Below are 19748 nucleotides of genomic sequence, written 5' to 3'. Positions count from 1 at the left end.
TCTGGATTGTATAACTGTGTTTTTAATATCACTGCAGAACAATAATTTTATTTTTTAGGGACATTGTTGTGTCATGGTTATGAGAAATAAGACATTTCTCACTATTTTTTTAAATTTTTTTAGAAAACACAAGCACAACTGCTTCTGTATTCAGGAGGTTGTGAGTGGACTAAGGCAGCCTGTTGGAGCAGTACATTGTGGGGATGGATCCCATCGTCTCTTTATTCTTGAGAAAGAAGGATATGTGAAGATTTTCAGTCCTGAAGGAGACATACTCAAGGACCCTTTTTTGGATATACACAAGCTTGTTCAAAGTGGAATAAAGGTTGGATTTTATACTTATCTCTACCTGTTTATATTTTAGCCTGTATATGGGGAAAAAGGGAAGAAATGTTTTTCAGAAATTATTTTAATTTAAATAATAAAAAAGAAGAGTAATGACAACAGACACTACAGTTCTAGCTGGCAAAGAATTGAAAACTTCCTTGTTCCGGGAAGGGAAAACATAGCATCTTATAACTGTCATCACATTTTTCTCTTTCCCTTCATTTTTTCCTAACTTTAAATTCAGAAGAAACTATCCAACACCAGCATCCCACAGCATTATCTTTGTATTTTCATCCTTTGGGCTCATTTCCATCCCACTGAATTCAGGCGAGTTTTGCTGTGATTCCAGTGGGAGCAAGTTGGGCTCAGGGCCTCCCCTGCCCTGTGGGTGCTCAGCGATGCCCTGGGAGCCGGACACAGGAGGGGGCCTGGGAGTGCTCAGGGACCCCGGGAGAGGGGCAGTGGTGCTCACTCCCTCTTGGCTCAACCTCGCATGTGGCACAAGCTGCCCTTGGCGGGAGGCTGCTTTAAAACGGCATGTATTTGAGATGCACGTAAAAAGTGACTGACCCTCTAAATTCAGACATGCGGGCGGGTTGGTGCAACAGCTTTCATCGTGTTTAATGGGAAGACTTTCATGGTCAGGGGAGTGAATGGTGAATGGGCACTGATGGGAATACATTGGAGGGTGGAGGTAAGAAATTACATCTAGCTATGGGGTAAGTACTAATGGAAAACTCGTAAGTCTGTTGGGGGATATTTTACTTTGGAGATGTCATAAGTGTTGTTCCATGTTGATTTCTTGTCACATTTTAGAGTGGTAATGCAGGTAAAATCCAGATATATAAAGCAAATTTAAATTGTAATCAGGTTTTGCCTAGAACAGTCAGGACTATATATCATAAAGCCTTCATGGATGAAAGATATATTGACATACTCTTGACAGAGTAATCTTAAACAATAATTGTGACAAACGGTATCAATTTAAAATACATAGCACATGCTAACTAACCATTTTGTGTTTCAGCTATAAGGGCAATAAGCCAATTAAGATAGTCTTTTCTGAGGGGAAATCTCAGAGGTTTTTGGTTTGTGTTGAAAGAGAGAGAGAAATGGAATATATTACATGTTTTCCAGGAAAAGAACCAATTTATATGATTCTGTGATTTCCTGAACACTTCCCTTTCTGCCTCTGTAGGTAACCATTATGTTCAAGATACCAAAACAGAAGGGACTTATCAGGGGTGCTTTTGAACATCAATCTAAGGCTGTTTCATATTTCTTAACCAAAAATTCTGATAGTTTATGCTTGTGAAAAATTGACACTGAAACTTCCCAGAGAACTGCTATCAGTCCCAAACAAACCTACCTCAAGAAAACTTTTACAGCTGGAACTTAGAGGCAAGGCTAAATGGAAAACTGATTTTCCATGCTTCTGAATAGGCAATAGCCTGCTTGATAAGACCGTCAACAGCTACCCTCAGATTCAGATTGAACTTTTAGTTCTGTTTTGAATCAGTGACCTGATCTTTTTAGTCTTTACTACCCTAACCATCATATACTACTCTAAACTGGATCTGTTTCAACTATAACATTTTGTGTAAATAATTTTATGTTCTCTAAGCTAGAAAGTTTAATTCAATTCCCTGAGATAACAGTCCAGTGACTGAGGATAATTGTATTGCACTGTTTAATGCAGGCTGGCAAGAACGGAGGCTTTATGTACTTCACAGGTAAGGAGAAAGGGAATGTGCCTAGAAGCAATATTCCAGCTCTTAAATAGAAAGGGGAAAGAATTCGAGGAATGAGTACATTATATAAAATAATAAATAAATAGAATAAAACAAACCCCACATAATCCAAATGGTAGTTTTAAAACAAGGGTTCTTAAACATTTTTATGTTTATGCCCTGCAGTCCGATTCCTATAATCATTGTCCATGGTCCTTTACCCACAAGGGTGCAAGATCAGTGTGACAACAGTAGCAATTATTCAATCAAAATAGACTACTTGAAGGGTATTTGATTTTACTTACCTGTTACACACTTTAACACTAGAAATCAGTAATGGAGAACACTATGTGGATAGACAATTTTCCAGCAGGCAGTGCAGATAGTGTACAACCAGCAATTAAAAAAACCCCCACTATCTAAAACGTTGCATCCACATGCAAAGTGTGAGAATCACTGAATGTGTCCTTTGTGCTTACTCAAGAAATGCTTGTAGTGTCAGGTAGATGAATTTGTATGTATACATTTTGCTTGATGTGACTGATTCTTCTCATATAGTGGTGTAAGTAAAAAAGTAAAATGAAATCAATTAATTTTTAGTTGTCCCTGATCAAACTTAGGCCCATATGTTCCAGTGAAGTGTTTTGCCAAGGTAACATGTTGCCTTTTTTGAGTCCTCTGTTCATTTACACAGATTCATAGATGTTAAACCAAATATCTAGTCAATTCCTGTATAACCTCATCCATATAATGTTATTCTTGAATTAACATAGAGACTCTTCATTGTTCACCTCTTTTCTAACCTTGGAGCAATGGTAGCAAGAAAAGGCAAACAATTCTTTTTCCCTAAAAATAAGTGTAAAAATTTTCTCTCTTATACCCAAGTGTCTGAAAACAGCAGTTTCTGTTAATTTTTTGTCTGTATCTGAAATACGAACAAATACTTATCTCTAGTGACAATAGTAAAAATATTTTTTCAAACTTTTATAGATATATGTTGTATCCAGTAAAAAAAAAAAAAAAATGCAGCTGTGGTTGAATGAAAGGTAATTTAAATTTATGCCTCTGAAAAGCGTTTTGGACAGCAATCCCAATAAGATATTTTTAATTTTGATAGATGGAGTAAAATAGTGGTCATTGATTTCCTCTTCTTTTTCTAATGTAAAGAGGAAATTTAGGAGAGATAAAATAATTATATTGTCACAAAACAGCAAATCTGTTGCATGAGGATTTTCCAAAGAATATACTTAAAACTATCTTGAGGCTGATATAACCAAGAAACAGAAATGACATATTTCCTTCATAAAAATAATCCTGGACTTCAGTGCTGACCTCACTAACATCATTTTGCTCATCACAGCACTGGCAGTCAGATGAGGAAAACAATATACAAAAACAGGGGAAGAGAGGTGACTGCATTGTATAAAAATCAGCCATGATACCTTCCTAAAAAGATGCTGGTTTGTTCCTCTAACGGAACTAATGGTCCCTGTGTTGATGAAATTCATTCGGAGCCCCTAACATTGCTGTGAGCAAGCTTGTAGGGCTTCTTCACTGGTCCTGCTAACCTAAGCACACAAATAGGATTATCTGGAGTTGCTTCTTGTCAGTCACTCCTGTGAAGGTCTGTGGAAATTAAGTAAGAAGAGTGATACAACCTGATGCATATGTTTTATTGGTCCATTGGCTTTTAATATTCATTGAAGTCATTGAGGTCTCTGCTTGAAAATGGTTGCTGCAGTAAAATCTACTGACAGTTATGTGATTTAATTTTAAGGAGTTCAAATGAAAGAGAAGAAGTGATAATTTTATATGCTGCTAGTATCTCAGAAGGAATTAGCACAAGCATGTAGAAGTATTTCATAATAGAGAGAGATGCCATGAATAGATGACGGTAGCTTGTGCTTCCTGGAGGCCTTACTCAAGAGAAAATTAGATGAAGGATTCCTGAAGATTAAAAAAAAAAAAACCAAAAAAGCACAACAAAAAAAAACCTCTGAAGAGCTTAAGAAACAATTAGCGGGAATGCTTTTTTGATCTTCTATTTTTCAACTTAGTTGTTGAAAGCCATGAATGGATCTTAATGAAGAAGTTGCTAATTCAACATCTGTGGCCCTCTCCAATGTATTTTATGCCACACTGGCTACGTAAGTATTGTGGATGGATTGGACAGTTGGCCAAGTCCCTCCTGTCACCCTTAGCCTTTTCTTCCCTATCTCAAGAATGTGGTGAAAAGAAGGAAGCTGTGCACCTCAGTCTTGCCCCAAAGTTCAGTAAGAACATGAGTGAGACATGCACCTGTAACTCGAAGCTAAGACATGCACCTGGGCTCAACTATTTAGGAATATATAGCCCAGTGTAGTGGAGAAAATACTGATTCCATCACCAGTGCCCATTAATATTACAAAGTACACAGAGTATGTGGCATGTATGTAGAAGAAAAGAATAAGCATTAACCAGAAAAAAAACCTGGAAGTCTGCTTCGCTGTTCTGGTGATTTACTGCTTCATTATGTTGTGGTGAAGAGAGTGTTAGTGACAGAGCAACATTTTACAGTTGTTCCTTCAAAGTTATGTAGCAAAGACAATTCTTAAATGAAAATATTAGTACCCTTTTTCTCTTTTGGAATTATCTTCACTACCATTATTTTCTTTTTGTTTTAAACTATTGCCAAGTAGAAGAGAGGCAGAAAGTTTGAATGAGAAGCTATTGAACTAATAAAGGTAATACTTTGATTTCACTGGCATTTAAGGAGACCTTAATCAATTATCAAGAAAAAATAGTCCTGATGTATCTGAATCTATTGTCAAAAAGTTAGGCAAAACAATTAGATGCTTTAAAAGTATCGGGCAAATATGATTTTATCCCATAATGCACTCAGCAGAAAAAAAAAAAGGATCAAAACATTCTAAATACTTGAACTTAATGATTTCTTGAGATGTAGCAGTGCTGAATATGTTATTATTACAAGATCAGTCACCTTGTACTCAAGATTGTATCTAACTTACAGAAAAATGCTGAATGTTCTAGCAGTTCTCCAAATTTCCTTACTCCTGTGGCTGTATTTTATCTTATTAACTGTATTATTTCCTAAGATTTGGAAACCTTTAGATTAGTAGCAGCCACCGTAAAACGTAGCACCACCTATGACATCAATTTTCACTCACTCTCTTGTCTCCTGAACCCCAAAACATGTATTGGTCTAAAATATATTGGTCTAAAATACATTGTTTGGAAGGGAAGGCATCAAGGTATGATTTGGCAACAACAAAAAAGGAAGAGCCTAACACTTCTCTTGGGAGTTAAATGCTATAATCACCTTTCAAAATAGTTTCTGAAAAGCTAAGTAGCTCTAGGGCTGCAACTGTTAGTCTTTAAATAATTTTTTGTGGTCCTTCCCTGGAATCATTCAACTTGCCCAAAATCCTTTTAAAATGAAGGACCTCAGAACTGTACAAAGTAGCCACGTTTACATCTTACTACTGCCAATGGTAAAATCAAGTCCCTGTAGTTACATGGTAGTTTTCTACTTACAAATCCACTGACTGAATTAGCTCTCTAGGTATGGAATGGCAGTTGGGCTTCATGTTCAGCTGCTTGTTGTCTCTGATCCTTAAGTTATTTTCAGTTTATTGCTACTTTTTTTGATTGTGACCAAGCTCTGGTGTAGCTCTGGTGTGTATCTGCTGACTACAGGGTCATAAATGGTGTAGCCAGCAAGAATGGCTGCATTCTGTTGCACTTTGCCTCACACAGTGCCTAGAGTAGAAACCCCTACAAAATGGGTATCCTTAAAACTGCCATTATGGAATTACCACTTGTACTTGTGTAGAGATCTTTTTTTTTCTTTTTTTTTTTCTTTTTTTTTGAGCTAGTAATAAAATATTCTTAATACATCTCATGGGAATACTCTGATAAAGGCCAAAGCCTCTGAGGAAGGAAAAGGCAGGGCAGGGGAGGGAAGGGAAAAGGGACAGAAAATCTCGATGAAATGCTGTTGGAGATCACTGTTAAGAATATATGAGTTAGACTCCTTGACCTCCGTCACCTTCTTCTCCAGTCTAAGAATATGGTTTTCCTTGTCAGAAACACTTAAATTTTAACAGAAATGTTCCCTAAATCCTAAGCCATAATCACCTTTTTATTTCATCTTACTTTCAAATTAATCAGTAAGACTAGTTTATGGGTTTTTTTAATTCCCAAAGTTTTTTAAATGCTATATTCCTATATAATTCCATGTAAATATTTTAACAGCCAATTCTCTTTGCAGTGAAACAAATATAGAAATATCTGACAACAATTATTTTAAGTGTATGCTCAGCAAATTTCCAAGTAATAGTCTTAAGAAGAGTTAAAAATTAGATATATTCCTTGTATGTTGGTTAGTTTTTATATCAAAGCACAAGTACTTTCAGTCGTGCAAAGTCTTATTCATGAGTGATACAGTGATTCAGGTAGGAATCTTCTGTGATGCCATGAAGAGTGCTGTGGAACATAGCAATACGTATATTCAGTGTAAGACTATGGAAGTAGACTGTCAGGTATTAAATATGCTAACTATGCTGCTATGAGCCAATTATTCCAGAGCTTGTCAGGGCACCATTTTGCAGGAATGCAGGATTAGTAGTGAAACTTCTACTATGCCTTCATGTTTGTATCACGACATAACACTTAATCACATGAATACGTGTTACTCAGATCATTCAATATAAAATACAAATTAAAAAATAAAAAAAATACCACTACCTCCAGCACTGGCACAGCATGTTTCAAGGAGCTTAGAATAGGTTGTGCAGCCTTTGCAGTGAGGAGTGCTGCTACAGAAAACTACAATAAACCAGTGATAACATCTATTTAAAACTTAGTGTGTGAATAGAATGAGGTTGGTTGTGTTATTTGCTGAATTGTATGCTCAGTTCTATCATTGATAGAACTTCTCACATATTGCTCTTGACAGTGGATATGTACATTTGGTTTTGCATCATGTTGATGTACAGACCTGTCCATTGATACCCACAGGATTTATGTTAATGACAAAAGACCCGCAATTCACACAGATCATGCTAATCCTTTCATCCAAGTCCAGTAATGTCAATCAATTTATTTTCCTCTGAATTCTTATGAGAATGAGGGTGAAATCAATGAACCTTTCCTGAACTACTTCTTTGCCTTGACATCACAGAGCAAGCTGGGCTCTCCTCCACTAACCACTAGTTTACACTCTCAGCAAAGGTTATCTTCTGCTCTCTGCTCCCTAGAAAGCCAAACTTATAGTGACTACTAAATTTGTGACCAATTACTCCGAACAGGGGATTATTTTGATGCATGGAGAGAAAGGGGAGCAGTGGAAGAATCTACTTCTCTCCAGGCTTTAGGACTGGAAGGAGAATTGGGAGATCCTATCTAAATTTCTTCCTTCTTCAAGCTAACAGGCCTGCAACTCTTCAGAGTTACTCAGAAACATTGTCTATGAAAACTCTGGAAAGTAAACTCTCTTTGTTCTACCAGACCAAGCTCTCATCTGTCTATGAAGAACAGGGATAGTCCTCTAAAATAATAATGTTAGAGTATAGAATATGAATATGACATATATCCTATTATGAGCAGTGTAAGATTTAATTTTCATTTCATTCTGCAATTAATTCCACCAATGCTGAGTGCAAATTCTATTTGCTGTCTTGCTCCTGTACTTCTAACTAAGACTAATTAAATGGTAAGTCCATTTAAGATATGTGCATAGGCCCAGGCAGAGCGGCAAGGGAAATAAAATACTGGCATATAACAGTGATACATTTTGGGGTATTCTTTGGTGTCCTGGAATTCCTCTTTCAGAGTATGAAAGGGGAGACTCTAGGATGTCTTTGATGAGAAGCTGCAATGTTACGTCGTCTATGTTGTTGCAAAAATGACAAGGCAACCAATATACACGCCAGCTTTCCACTGGAGACTGCAGAGAGGGAAGTGATGAAGACTGTTCTTCAGTTCAGGACTTACATGTGAAGTCATGTGGGGTCACAGGACACAAGGGTTTCTCACTCATTCAAGAGGTCAGAAGAGCTGCAGTTGGACTTGTAGCACAAGTCCAACTTGTAGACCTCATTTCTGAGGCCACACCTCACCTGTGACCTGCCCACTAGGAATCACAATTAATTGGTTTTAAATGTCTTGACATAACTGGGGCAGAAAACTAGGAAAGAGATAATGGTTAAGGTGTGCAAATGGCCAAATGTGAAAGTACAGGACATTTTAAAGATAAACCAAGTAGAACGTCCTTGTGGCCTTAAACATTAATGAAATAGACACAATGCACACAGCACAACAGCCTGCATGAGAATTCAGCCTTCTTCACAAAAAGGAAGATTTTTTTCTTTACTAGTGATAAGTTCTTTATGATTTTTGAGAGGGTGATAATACTTCTGTGAGGACTTAATGTACTTCAACTGTATTCAGAAACTGTAAAATACCATCAGTGTTTTAACCAAGGACTATATAATGACAGTGAAATGTGCCTGGATTTCCCATGAACCATTTGCAGATTTTGGTTCTAATACTAATAGGGGCATAACAGTCCTTTGAAAGAGGCTGTATCTTACCACCATATAGCCCTGTTGCTTGCACAGAAAATAAAGATTCTTTATAACTCTGAAAAGCATGTGCCAAAAGCTCTAGAGACGTCTATTTTTGTGTGAGAGACTGCACTAGATAACCATACCCAAGCTAGCAATTGTGGAACAGTGCAGTGACTCTCAGGTTGTAAGCTGACCAGATGAAGAATTGCCAGTTTATTCTAAGGAAATTTGAATCAACAAAACATAATCGTTTCTGTTGATTTTGGGTAGCATGTCTTAGCTTGGAGGAGCTGAGAGGGGAAAGAAGATAATACTTTATCATTTTACATGCACATGTGTAGATTTTAATGTTCTGTGTTTCCTTGAAAGGAATCCCATGGTGCCAATTAACCTAACTTATTCCAAAACAATTCTCTGTTTGGAAAGAATAATTTTCATTGTGGGTGTTCCATGAAATTGTATGCCTCATACCCTGTTATTACTGAGATGTGTGCAGTGCAATTGAGAATGCCAGTTTCTTTTCCATGCACTGTATAGATTATAGCTGTATCCCACACACAGTGCTAGATAATCCCTACTTTAATTTTGTTATGTGTACAAATCCTTTTTGAACATTTAGCGGTTTTAAAAATGTAAAAATCCATCATCTTCTGAAACAGCATTTGTTAAAACCAAAAGCTGAATTTAGAAGTGATCAAAACCAATGAATAACATGGTAATTATCTAATTAAAATGAAATTATTGCGTTTGCTGAAATATAACAGGCAGATCATGATATCCAACACAAAATGGCAAAGAAGGAATAAAGTTACGCAGAAAATTCCATGGTTTTTAGCCAACACAGTTTCAACCACATGTTTTTCTGTAATGGGAGGAGGTTGAACAGTCCACTAAGGCTCCAAGATTCATCATCCCTTTAAGCTCTTGGACACCCCAAAACCTGTAATGAGGTCCTAGAATACTTGAGGGAACCCATGAAGTACTGGAGCTCTCAAAAACAATACAGAGTCCTTGAGACTTCTTCTATACTTTCCTGTCCATCACAGCTATATGATTTCCTCTGGTGTTATATCCCTTGTACTGTGCCATACAGAAAATGGGTCATGTCTTTGTCTTGAAGGAGATTAACAATTGAATAACATATATACTTTCATAGTTAATACAGCCCGACTGGAATTCCTATATATACTTCCTTCCAGGTGCCACAGAACAATTTTCCTCTATATCCTCTTACACCCATTTTCTCACAAGCTCTTAAGTCCTATTCCTTAGACAGGATCAGCAAGTTGGATTGAGGGAGGAACACTTCCTCCAACGGAGCACTGGTATATTATCATGTTTTCCACCCATTTATATCCCTTTTGCAGTCAAAATTGGACAAATGATCTGTCCCCAGTTTAATGGTTTATATATTATTTTAGTTTTAAAAAACAGTCAGAACTAATTTTTCCCATTACTGAAAAAAAAAAAGTCCAAAAGATGAAACCACTTAGTAGCTGACACTTATTTTTGTTCACTGTCAGTGTCTGCCTGCATTCTCATATTGCTGGAACTTTTAAAGAAATTATTCCATAAATCTCAATAAAGTAATATTCTTTCTTAGATTTAATTTGGAAAATGGAATATACAATCTGTGTGAGAGAGGTCTGCAAAATACTTTCAACCATTTGTTTTTAATTTACAGCAGATACTTTTTAAAACCTTGATCTATCTTCACTGGCATTGAATCGCAATCCCTACAGCTGAATTGCAACAACTTTAATTTACGTAATAATCATTATTTTTATGCTAACTGAATGCCTTGAAAAGAAATAAAAGAGGGAGTAAATCACAAAAAACTTTTATATTTTTGACACTAATAAAAATTCTGTGAATCTCTATCAGCTAGATTCTCAATCACTGTAACAGCCCAGAGACAACACACCAGAAGTACTAGTAGATTAATGGATCTGTGTCACACTGTAGTGTGAAGAAGAAGAGAATCTTTTTTATATCAAACTACATAAGAAAGTACTTACTTAAACATGAAGTATCCGTATCATTTTTTGGAATTGTGATCAGTTTTCATGAGGAACCACATTAGAAGGAAGTTAGCTCCTCTCAGGACATCATTTCAAGTTCTTCCTTAAAGAAAACACATACCTTTCCATTACAAATTGAATGCTTAATTGTAACTAATGAATGTAAAATAATATTGTACACCTCATAGGAGCCTAGTTGAAGATGTGACTAAGCACTATTGACTCTCCTTATCAAGTATCAGACAATGTTTAGGTGTGTTAACGCATGTACTAAACCTTGAACACTTTAAAGTTCTAATCAAATAAATAGAATTTCAGATTAGAAGAAAGGCAATGCAAAATGTTGGCAGCTTCCATTACTGCTATTTTCCTCCCCCATAATTGCCTTACAGGGTATGACAGGACAATGTTATCAGGACACTATTGCTACAGTGACTTTTTGAGGGAAAGAGCAGGAAGTCAGCGGTCTCATCTAACAAGCATGTGTGTGCATGTGTAAATAACTCAGTAAGATCAAATAAAACTTAACAAGCCACCTATGAGATTACTCAAATGTGCCCCCACAGTTACTTACAGATCACAGCCCTGCCAAATACAGTGAAGTTCCAAATGTCATGTCAAAAGTCTGAAGCAACAGACAAATCCAAAAGCGGAGAATATTAGGGAACTGCCAAATAGAAACTAGCCTCTGTCAGGTTTCACCCCCTCTGCGAGGTTGCTCCTCACTGGGACAAGTCAAAACTATTCCACAGACAGTATCCATGTTTCTCCAAAGGCCTGTGGGGCTGGGAAGGCCGCAGATAAAATTGGATCAAACCCTTTATTTACAAATGCTTAGTAAAAAAATGTGTAATTGATTACTTAAATTAAAAGTAATTTCAGTTCTTGAAGCAGAAGCATTAAAAACTGTGGTTTTGCTGTAGTTTAATTAGAGTCAGTATTTTGCAACTTGCAACATTTTGCACTTCTTGTAGAGATACATTCTCCTTACAAATCATATGAACCTTTTAATAATTTTGCTTTCAAAATAGGATGTTAAATATGTATCTGACACAAATAAAAGAACAAAAGGAACATAGTTCAATACAATTCATATAATCCTCTATTTTGTATAAAATTTATATGCATTTTACATTTTATAGAATATAAAATTTAAATTAGTATAAATGTGTATAAATTTTATTATATTTGACTATCTGCATCAATATTTCAACTTCCAGGAGTAAGTATTCTAAGGAAAAAACAGTGTCAAATGACTAAGGGAAATGAACTAGTAACTTCTGAAATCACTTTATATGAATGGTCAAAAAAAACCGCAAAGAAAATGCATGACAGAAACTACTACTCTACTCTCAAACTGAACAGTGCTAAAATTATCTTTTAATAAGGCCTGAGAATTCCTACCTTTGTTCAGTAAAACAAAAATGTACCTTCAACAACCAGTGAACAATTTAGAAGGTGAAATGAAACATAATGAACTAGAATCCTTAGTAGTGAATTTGATTTATTTGATTTTATTAAGTGCTGTAATTCATCAAAATACCAATTACAGATGTTTTCATAGAACATGAAGTGAATATCTTATTCATGTGTTTGATGTACTACATATGCAGTGAAGGAGAGGTTTTTGGAAAAAAACAGCTTCAAAAATGAAGCACTGGAGTTCAAAACAGACTCTACAATGTGCCAGTTTGGTTAGCAAATGTGTATTATCACTTAGCAGTAACCAGTGATAAAACAGAAAGTGCAAAGGGTATGGCTTGTATTATAGTATCACTCTGTCTGGAGTATTTAGAGAAGCTTCCGAGCCTGGACTGCATAAAACTTACACTTCTTCCATTATGTTTCCTTGTTTTCTGTGTTAATTCTGCTTATTTGCAAAAAGGTAGAATAGTGTTTTCTTAATGCTGTCCTCAACTACACAATTCTTCATTTGATCAAAAACTAGTGGAATTAGGATTTGTGTTTAACTGATTAAAGGTCTGAGTCCATGATACTCTGTGTTTCAGTTCTAGCTGTTTGAAACTTTATCGTCTTAATTTTGAGACTGAACATACACTGTGTTGTTCTAATTGCACTGGCTTTTTGAAAAGAACTTTGTACTGGATTCAGCCAAGTTAAAGGGTTTCCAAGATCATGGTCTTGGCTCAGGATAAATGGAGCCAATGAGCTAAACAAATTCCTGCTTTCTTGGTTCTTATAGTACGAGAAAAATGGAAAGAGCAGAATACTTTTACTGCTTTATACAAGTGAAACAATCCTGGAAACTGCAAGAATATAAGTTAACTGTGTTCATGTCAGCAAGACATACTATTTCAGAAACTATTTTTAGCTTTCTTTTGAAATGTGAACCACAAATTATAACATTAATGAAGCAAACATTTCTCACTGGGCAAATTTAAGAAAAAGTTAGATTTAAGAGTAATCACTTTGGGATTTAAAATAATAAAGAAATTTAGTCTAGTACAGACAAATATTAGTGTTCTTATAATAAGTAATAGTAATAGCTGTCTTGCACTGTGCTGAATGAGGATACACATGTCTATATTTGTTTCAACTTCTGTTACTGAGAATGCTTTTCTAATGAGCTAGATTTTAAAAATTGGGATTGAAATAAATGAGTAATGGAAAAAAAAAAGAAAAGGGACTTCTAATCAGGAAAACAGTGTACATTCTTTCAAAGTCATGTTTATAAGTTCAGAGAAGCAATGGATCTAGTTCAAAGATAAACCATATTTCAATCTGCTTTTCAAAACTACCGTATAGTTCATTACTGAAGTTTGTTTTCAGCTGAATCTTAGCCTAACGACAACTGATTACTTGAGATACATTACTGTACTAATGTGCATAATGTCATAATGTGCATAACGTACTAATGTCATAATGTGCTTTCACTTATAAGGTATCACAATTTCTATTTACTACAGGTCACAAGATCATTAATTTACAGTTTGGGTTTCAGGGGGGGTTTTTTATAACGTAAGGAACCAACTGCTGTTTGAATGGGCTTAAGCTCTCAAGCCGTGGGAGAACCAGTAATTTGCATTTGCTGATTTTAAATAACCATAGGATATTTAACCTGCAAGAATTCATGCTGCACAAACATGAATTTCAACACGTGCAGAGTTAGATGTATAACTGACCTCCCAAACATACAGTTTGATTCATGCGCAGAGAAGGAATATTTGAATTTAGAAAACTCTATGTGGTTTCACTGACAATTAAGCCCTTTAGATTTTAGGCATTCTTAAAAGTACATTGAATAAACAAATATTTCCTGGTGACTTTTTCATGTGTATCACAGGCACATATTTTTAAGCCCTCTCAGTGTAATACTGGAATAGTGTGTAGACACCAAAGACAATCATTTGTTACAGGAATTCTGGAATACTGAAGGGGTGAATCTAGTCTTGATGCAGGTCTTGAGTGAAATATATGCGTCGATTCAGGAAGTTAACGTGGTTGAGCCACTAAATAAAAGTGACCATAATATAATTAAGTTCAACATCCTCCCATGGGATCCTACCATAAGGTAATAATATTACAGTACTTTTCAAAGAAGGAAGATTTTTATATTGAGGAAGTTAGAAACAGCCTGAAGGGGAAAGTTAGGAAATTAAAATCTGTAGAAGCAGCATGGAGGTTCTTTAAAAGTACCTTATTAGATTCAGAGAAAGTATGCATATACTGGAACAATTAGGAATCAAGAAGGTGAGAAATATAGCAAGGTATGAGGGAATGTTCAGGCCCCCAAAAAATAATAATCCTATAATAAAATGGAAATCCAACTCAAGTGACACTAATAGAGCAGAATATAAATTCGGAACACCAGAGTAAGGGTTATATCCTGCCATTGTCTCACTGGCAAAGTAAGTAGGAGTTTCCCATAAACATTTATGGTAGAACAACATTCTGAGGTTTGAGAGGAAATTTAAAGAACAAATAGGGAAAAATACAGAGAAATTTTTAATACGTTGTGATAAAAGAAGAACTTCCTCAAGCTAGGTGATGGTCTTTGGCAGAGGCCGGTTAGCTAGAGCAAGAGAGTATAAAAGCAAAAGATACAGCTTGATTTCTTTGCATAAGAGAGACTGGGAAAGACACACCCTATAGTTGGTGTTTAACATTTTCCGTTTCTCCACCTGTAGGCTGTGATAAAAAAAAAGGAGAAGAGAAATTATGGAAAGCACCAGCATAAATTGCCCTCAAAATAAGTGCTCTAAAGGAACTGAAAATTAGAGTAGTTGAGATAATGAAGTTGTACTATTTATTTTTACAAAATTTAACTATTATCTGTGAGTCTGGCCATAAAAGGGCTTTGAAGGTCATCTTGCAAATTACAGAGAAGTGAGAACCTAGAAAAATCCCAGGTGAGAAAAATTAAAAGAATTGTAAAATTAGGTCAAAAAAGCATCTTGTGTAAGTGTTAATTTGCTGCCACAAACAGAATTCTGTCAAAGAATTAGTAAGATAATGAATAAAAAATAGTTTACATTTCTAGAAGTGTTTATACAGTGTCTTTGAAGAAAGTAGTATGAGACATTGCTAGTCATAAAATAAAAAAAACTGTTGTGGTTCAGACTGCACTCAGGGAAGAACTGCTCTATACGAGTGCCTCTGGACATAGCTCCAGTATACTGCTAAATTAGGAGGTGAAAACGAATAGAAGAAAGAAATAACCAATATCTTGAAAATAATTTTAAAATGTATAATCTAGTAATTGCTTCTAGAAAATCAGCTGTTACTTTGAAGAGTTCATGATAACTAAGTAGCAGAATTTGCTGGTGGTACAAGATTGGAGTACATTGGTAGAAAGTCTACAGAAATTTTCTAAATCTAGCTAAGGAAATGGCACACTAAATTCAATATAACGTACCTCAGGAAGCATCTTTAAACACACAAAGAGCTCTCACCTTATTCTATTCTGTCCTGAAAAATATTTAAGAAGCATCAGTGACAAGTCCGAGTAGCTATGCAACTATAAAAAAGCAGGTATTAAGCAGTATCTAAGAGGGTTTGAAGTACTTTGGTGAACAAACATTGTCACTATATAGCCCAGCAGCATCCTCAGGAGTTCAGCAAGACACAATAGGAGTAAATAGTGTTGAAAAGGGTTTTTGTTTGGTGGCATCTAAAAACTATATTTAATTTAGAAAAAAATAAGACCTAGCAGAAATAGGTGAAGTAATACATTTCAGAGAAGGCAGTATTGCCTTTTCATTCTCTTTTTTCTTCAATGAAAAAGTTTAACAAATTGAATTGTCACACATAAAAGGAATGACATTTGAGCAAAATAATCACTTGTCTGTTACATGCTGCTGCTTTGATAGTTTTGATTCAACACCAATTAATGAAGGATTTGCCTGTAACTTTCCTACTACTATAATTTATTATCCAATTGTTTACAAAAATTACAGCAGCCATGTAGCTTTCCTGTTAGGGAATCGGGCCATATGTCAATAAAATTGGAGGCAGGTAGGTCCTAGCTCTGCTGGTGTTGTAGTCTATACAACTATCACCTTTAATCTGCTTCAGATTCCTTGTCCAGAAATATCCTAGTGTTAATTTTGTTTCTTTCTTTTCTGTGTGGAGCAGGACCAAGACATCTCAAAATTATCTTTTAAGTGAAACTCTGAATATGCTGCAAAGGCTATCAGACTCAATGTAAGGTCTGCTTTATATCAGGGCTGGATGCAATAGTAAGCATTTCCAAGGCTATCAACAGTGACTAAGGGTTGTCAAGATATACTTCCGGGGACAGTTATAAAATTGTAAAATATTGGACACAATATACAATATGACAGACGAAATTCAGAGAAGCAGCTCCAAAGGCACATACAAAGTCAGTGGTACTTGCTCATGAAGAGACCTGCTGTGCTACTGTTGTCATGAAATATTGTTTGGTAAAAGAGACTCATTGCTCTATACAGATGATCAGGGAAGTTGTTCAGGATATGCAAGTTACAGATTGTAGTCCCTGCCATGAATCAAGTGCAGAATTCCTCTTCTGATTTTAAGAAAACTGTGGTTTGGAAACCTTCTCAAGTCAAGACCAGAAATTCTAGTAAAAAGATAAAAAGAAAGTCCATAACAACACAACCAATAGCTTGATAGGTTAGACCTTTACATGGATGTGTGAACTGATTTTTTTACTGATTAGGATTTTCCAACAATAACTGCCATGGAAATGTTTGCCAAAAATCCTAGACTAGCATTAGTGACATAAGGCCTTGTATTCGTTGCCACACTTAACTGCCCCACTTGCTGAACAAGCTCCCGAAGCCTCCTATTCTCCAGGCTGAACAAGCCTCACTCTCCTAGCCTCTCCTCACAGGGCAAGTGCTCCAGTCCCCAACCACCCTTCACTGCACTCACTCTGGTGTATCGATATCATTCTGGTACTGAGGAGCCTATAAAACCAGGTGCAGTATTCTAGATGCAGCCTCATGAGTGCAGAGTAAAGGGAGGATGATCACTTGCTCTGCTGGCTGTGCTCTTGTTAACACAGCCCAGGATGCTGTTGGTCTTCTCTGCTTCCAGGGCACACTGCTGGCTCATGTTCAGTTTGCTGTTTACCGAGACCCCAAAGCCCCTTTCAGCAGAGCTGTCCCCAGCCAGTCGGTCCCCTGCCTGTATTTATGCAAATGTAATAGGATTTGAAAAAGAAAAAGTCTGCAGTAATCTATATCTGTAGTTCCAATTCATTCCTTCTGACTGTTGCTATCCAGCCAGAGGTAGTTCTTCCCCAACTCAATGAAGATCAACTTTTCTCATTAAAATCTTAACCTAGAGATAGCCTGCCCTGAGATATCTTTCTTATCCTTCTGTCCCTCTTCCCACCATAAAACCCATCCAGTTGCTTTAACCACTGTAAGCTATAGAGCTTCGTATCAGGCTGGCTCCTCTCTCTCTTAAGAATTTTTTAAATTTCTCAAAAAACAATATTCAAATGAGATTTGCAAGTGTATAGGCATGCACAACACTTCAGAAATAACAGATGCTGTCACGCTGTTGACTTAATGGCTATGAACTGTATATGTGAATAGAAGGGTGTGAAAGAAGCCTCACCACTAACAGCATTTCCACTGAAGAACATATTTTAAGGGGCTGATTTTCAGAACTCTTAATCACTGCTGTAACCAGATACTTAGACTTGAATATTTATTATATACATAAAGTATTAAATACTTATCATGATTTATAGCTTGGGTTAGGATGTTATTCTTAAATAAGCCATATAAAGTACCTTCAGTCGTGTCCATTCAGACACTCCTGAGGCAGACTCCAAAATCATGAAATTGGCTTAAAAGCCATGTGCTTAAAAAATTCATTTGGAAACAGGGGGAGTGGAAATTCACTCCCTCCTTACTTTTTAGCTTGATTTGTGTTCTCAAATTCCTTCCTGCAATCTTGAAGTCTAAAGGTTTCAAATTAAAAAGCTGAAAACCTACTGCAATGTTTTATTCTACTAATTTCAGCTTTCAATACACCTCTTATAATTTGCAAGGCTTGTAATATAATTGCAGTCATTGGCTACACTATATACTAAGATGTGTACATATGTCTTTGTAGCTGAAAATTCCACAACATAAAGAAATATTAGTTGTCATTAACAAGAGACTGGATTGCTGAGGTTCTGTGGCATGCCTTCAAATGTTTGAGTCCACATTCCTTCCATACAGTCAGCTCGGACAAAGTTCGTAAGTCCTCCATGCAGTGAGACTGTGGGAAGAGCCTATAAGAGCAGCGAATAGGGGAACCTGCTGGTTTTCTGGAGAAGATTTGTTTTGTTTTAATCTTTGTATGAGAAAGGGCAATTTTCATGTTACATTTATTACATTTTGTGTGTCCCTGGGAGATTTTCCTCTATCAGTTCCAAGAACAATTGCAAAGAAACATTTGTGAGTTTATGAATTTGTAGATGAAGTGAATTTACCACTTTTTAAATATGTTTAAGCAGTTATATTTGTATTCTTCAGATATAACAAATTGTGTGTAGCCTGTCACTTTTTTCAGTAGTTACTATTCTTTTTCTCCTAAGGGAATATGGTCTACGTAGCTCAGTGAGGCTCTGCTAATTATTAATAACTTGTATTTCTAAAGAAGAAATTATGTTTATGTTAGCTATTTTTCTTTCAGGAAAGGTTCCATTCAGTACTTAGGTGTAGACTGTAAATGGCCGAATTCCTTATTCCTTTTTTTTTGGGAGGGGGGGTAGTAGAAAATTTTGGCTTTTATCAAGGAATAATGAATCAGTGTATCACAACATTCTGACAACTCTACTCATTTTTTCTACTTTGAATTTGAATAACTAATGTCCACTCAAATGCAGAAGTCACCATGTGTAAATAATGACACCATTTAAAACAGATGCCCAAGTCTTCCAACAACAACAAAATCAGGAATAATGAATAATATTTACTTAAATTTCAAGTTTATATTAAGTAATGCAATGTATTATCTGAAAAAGTTATGAGGGGTCTTAGGATTAAATTGGTCCAAATAATCTGTGTACTGCATATTTTTGAAAGATGACTAGAAATGAAAGATATCATTCCAGTTGATAATTTAATTAAAAATGAACTCGATTGGTACATATTTGTCTAGATCAGAAGTGTGTTAAGGACAATGATGCTGATGAGCCAGTCATGCTGCGGAGCAGAACAGCACAGATGTTTGAGGAAGGCAGTGGGGATCCTGTCTCACCACCATCTCTCCTGCTCCATTGCTCCTTTCTGGGAGTGGAGAGATGGCTCAGACATCATTGGCCTACATCTGGGAAAGGACACAGTGGGCAAGAGACAGAAAAAGCAAGACTGTGTATTCCACAAGTGGAACAAGACTTGTTTCATGTGAAATACAACTTTCTCATCTTCTACATATATTATTAGCATATGCTATTGCATAGAATTGCGATAATATTGTGATACTGACATATGTCCTGTCACTAATAGAGAACAATAATGAAACAAAATTACTATTTTAAAAATTGTAGAAAACTTTATAATGAAAAGAAAAAGGAAGATGAAAGGCAGTGGCTGGCCATTCTATATGCATAAATTATCACCCAATAGGCAGTATTCTAATTAATGTAAATATAA

General features: G+C 36.0%; 1 protein-coding gene across 1 annotated transcript in view; it reads left to right on the top strand.

The window, feature by feature from the left end:
• HHIP (hedgehog interacting protein) overlaps positions 1-19748 on the top strand; it is a 73879-nt gene that overhangs the window by 15497 nt on the left and 38634 nt on the right. The window contains exon 4 of the mRNA XM_072862266.1: positions 124-325. Within this exon, the coding sequence (XP_072718367.1) occupies positions 124-325 (202 nt within the window). The remainder of the gene's footprint in view (positions 1-123; positions 326-19748) is intronic.

The sequence above is a fragment of the Ciconia boyciana genome, chromosome 5, assembly GCF_034638445.1.
Source record: "Ciconia boyciana chromosome 5, ASM3463844v1, whole genome shotgun sequence".
Taxonomy (NCBI): Eukaryota; Metazoa; Chordata; class Aves; order Ciconiiformes; family Ciconiidae; genus Ciconia; species Ciconia boyciana.
Note: the sequence above shows the minus strand (reverse complement) of the source record. Positions and strands in the feature narration are given on the sequence as shown.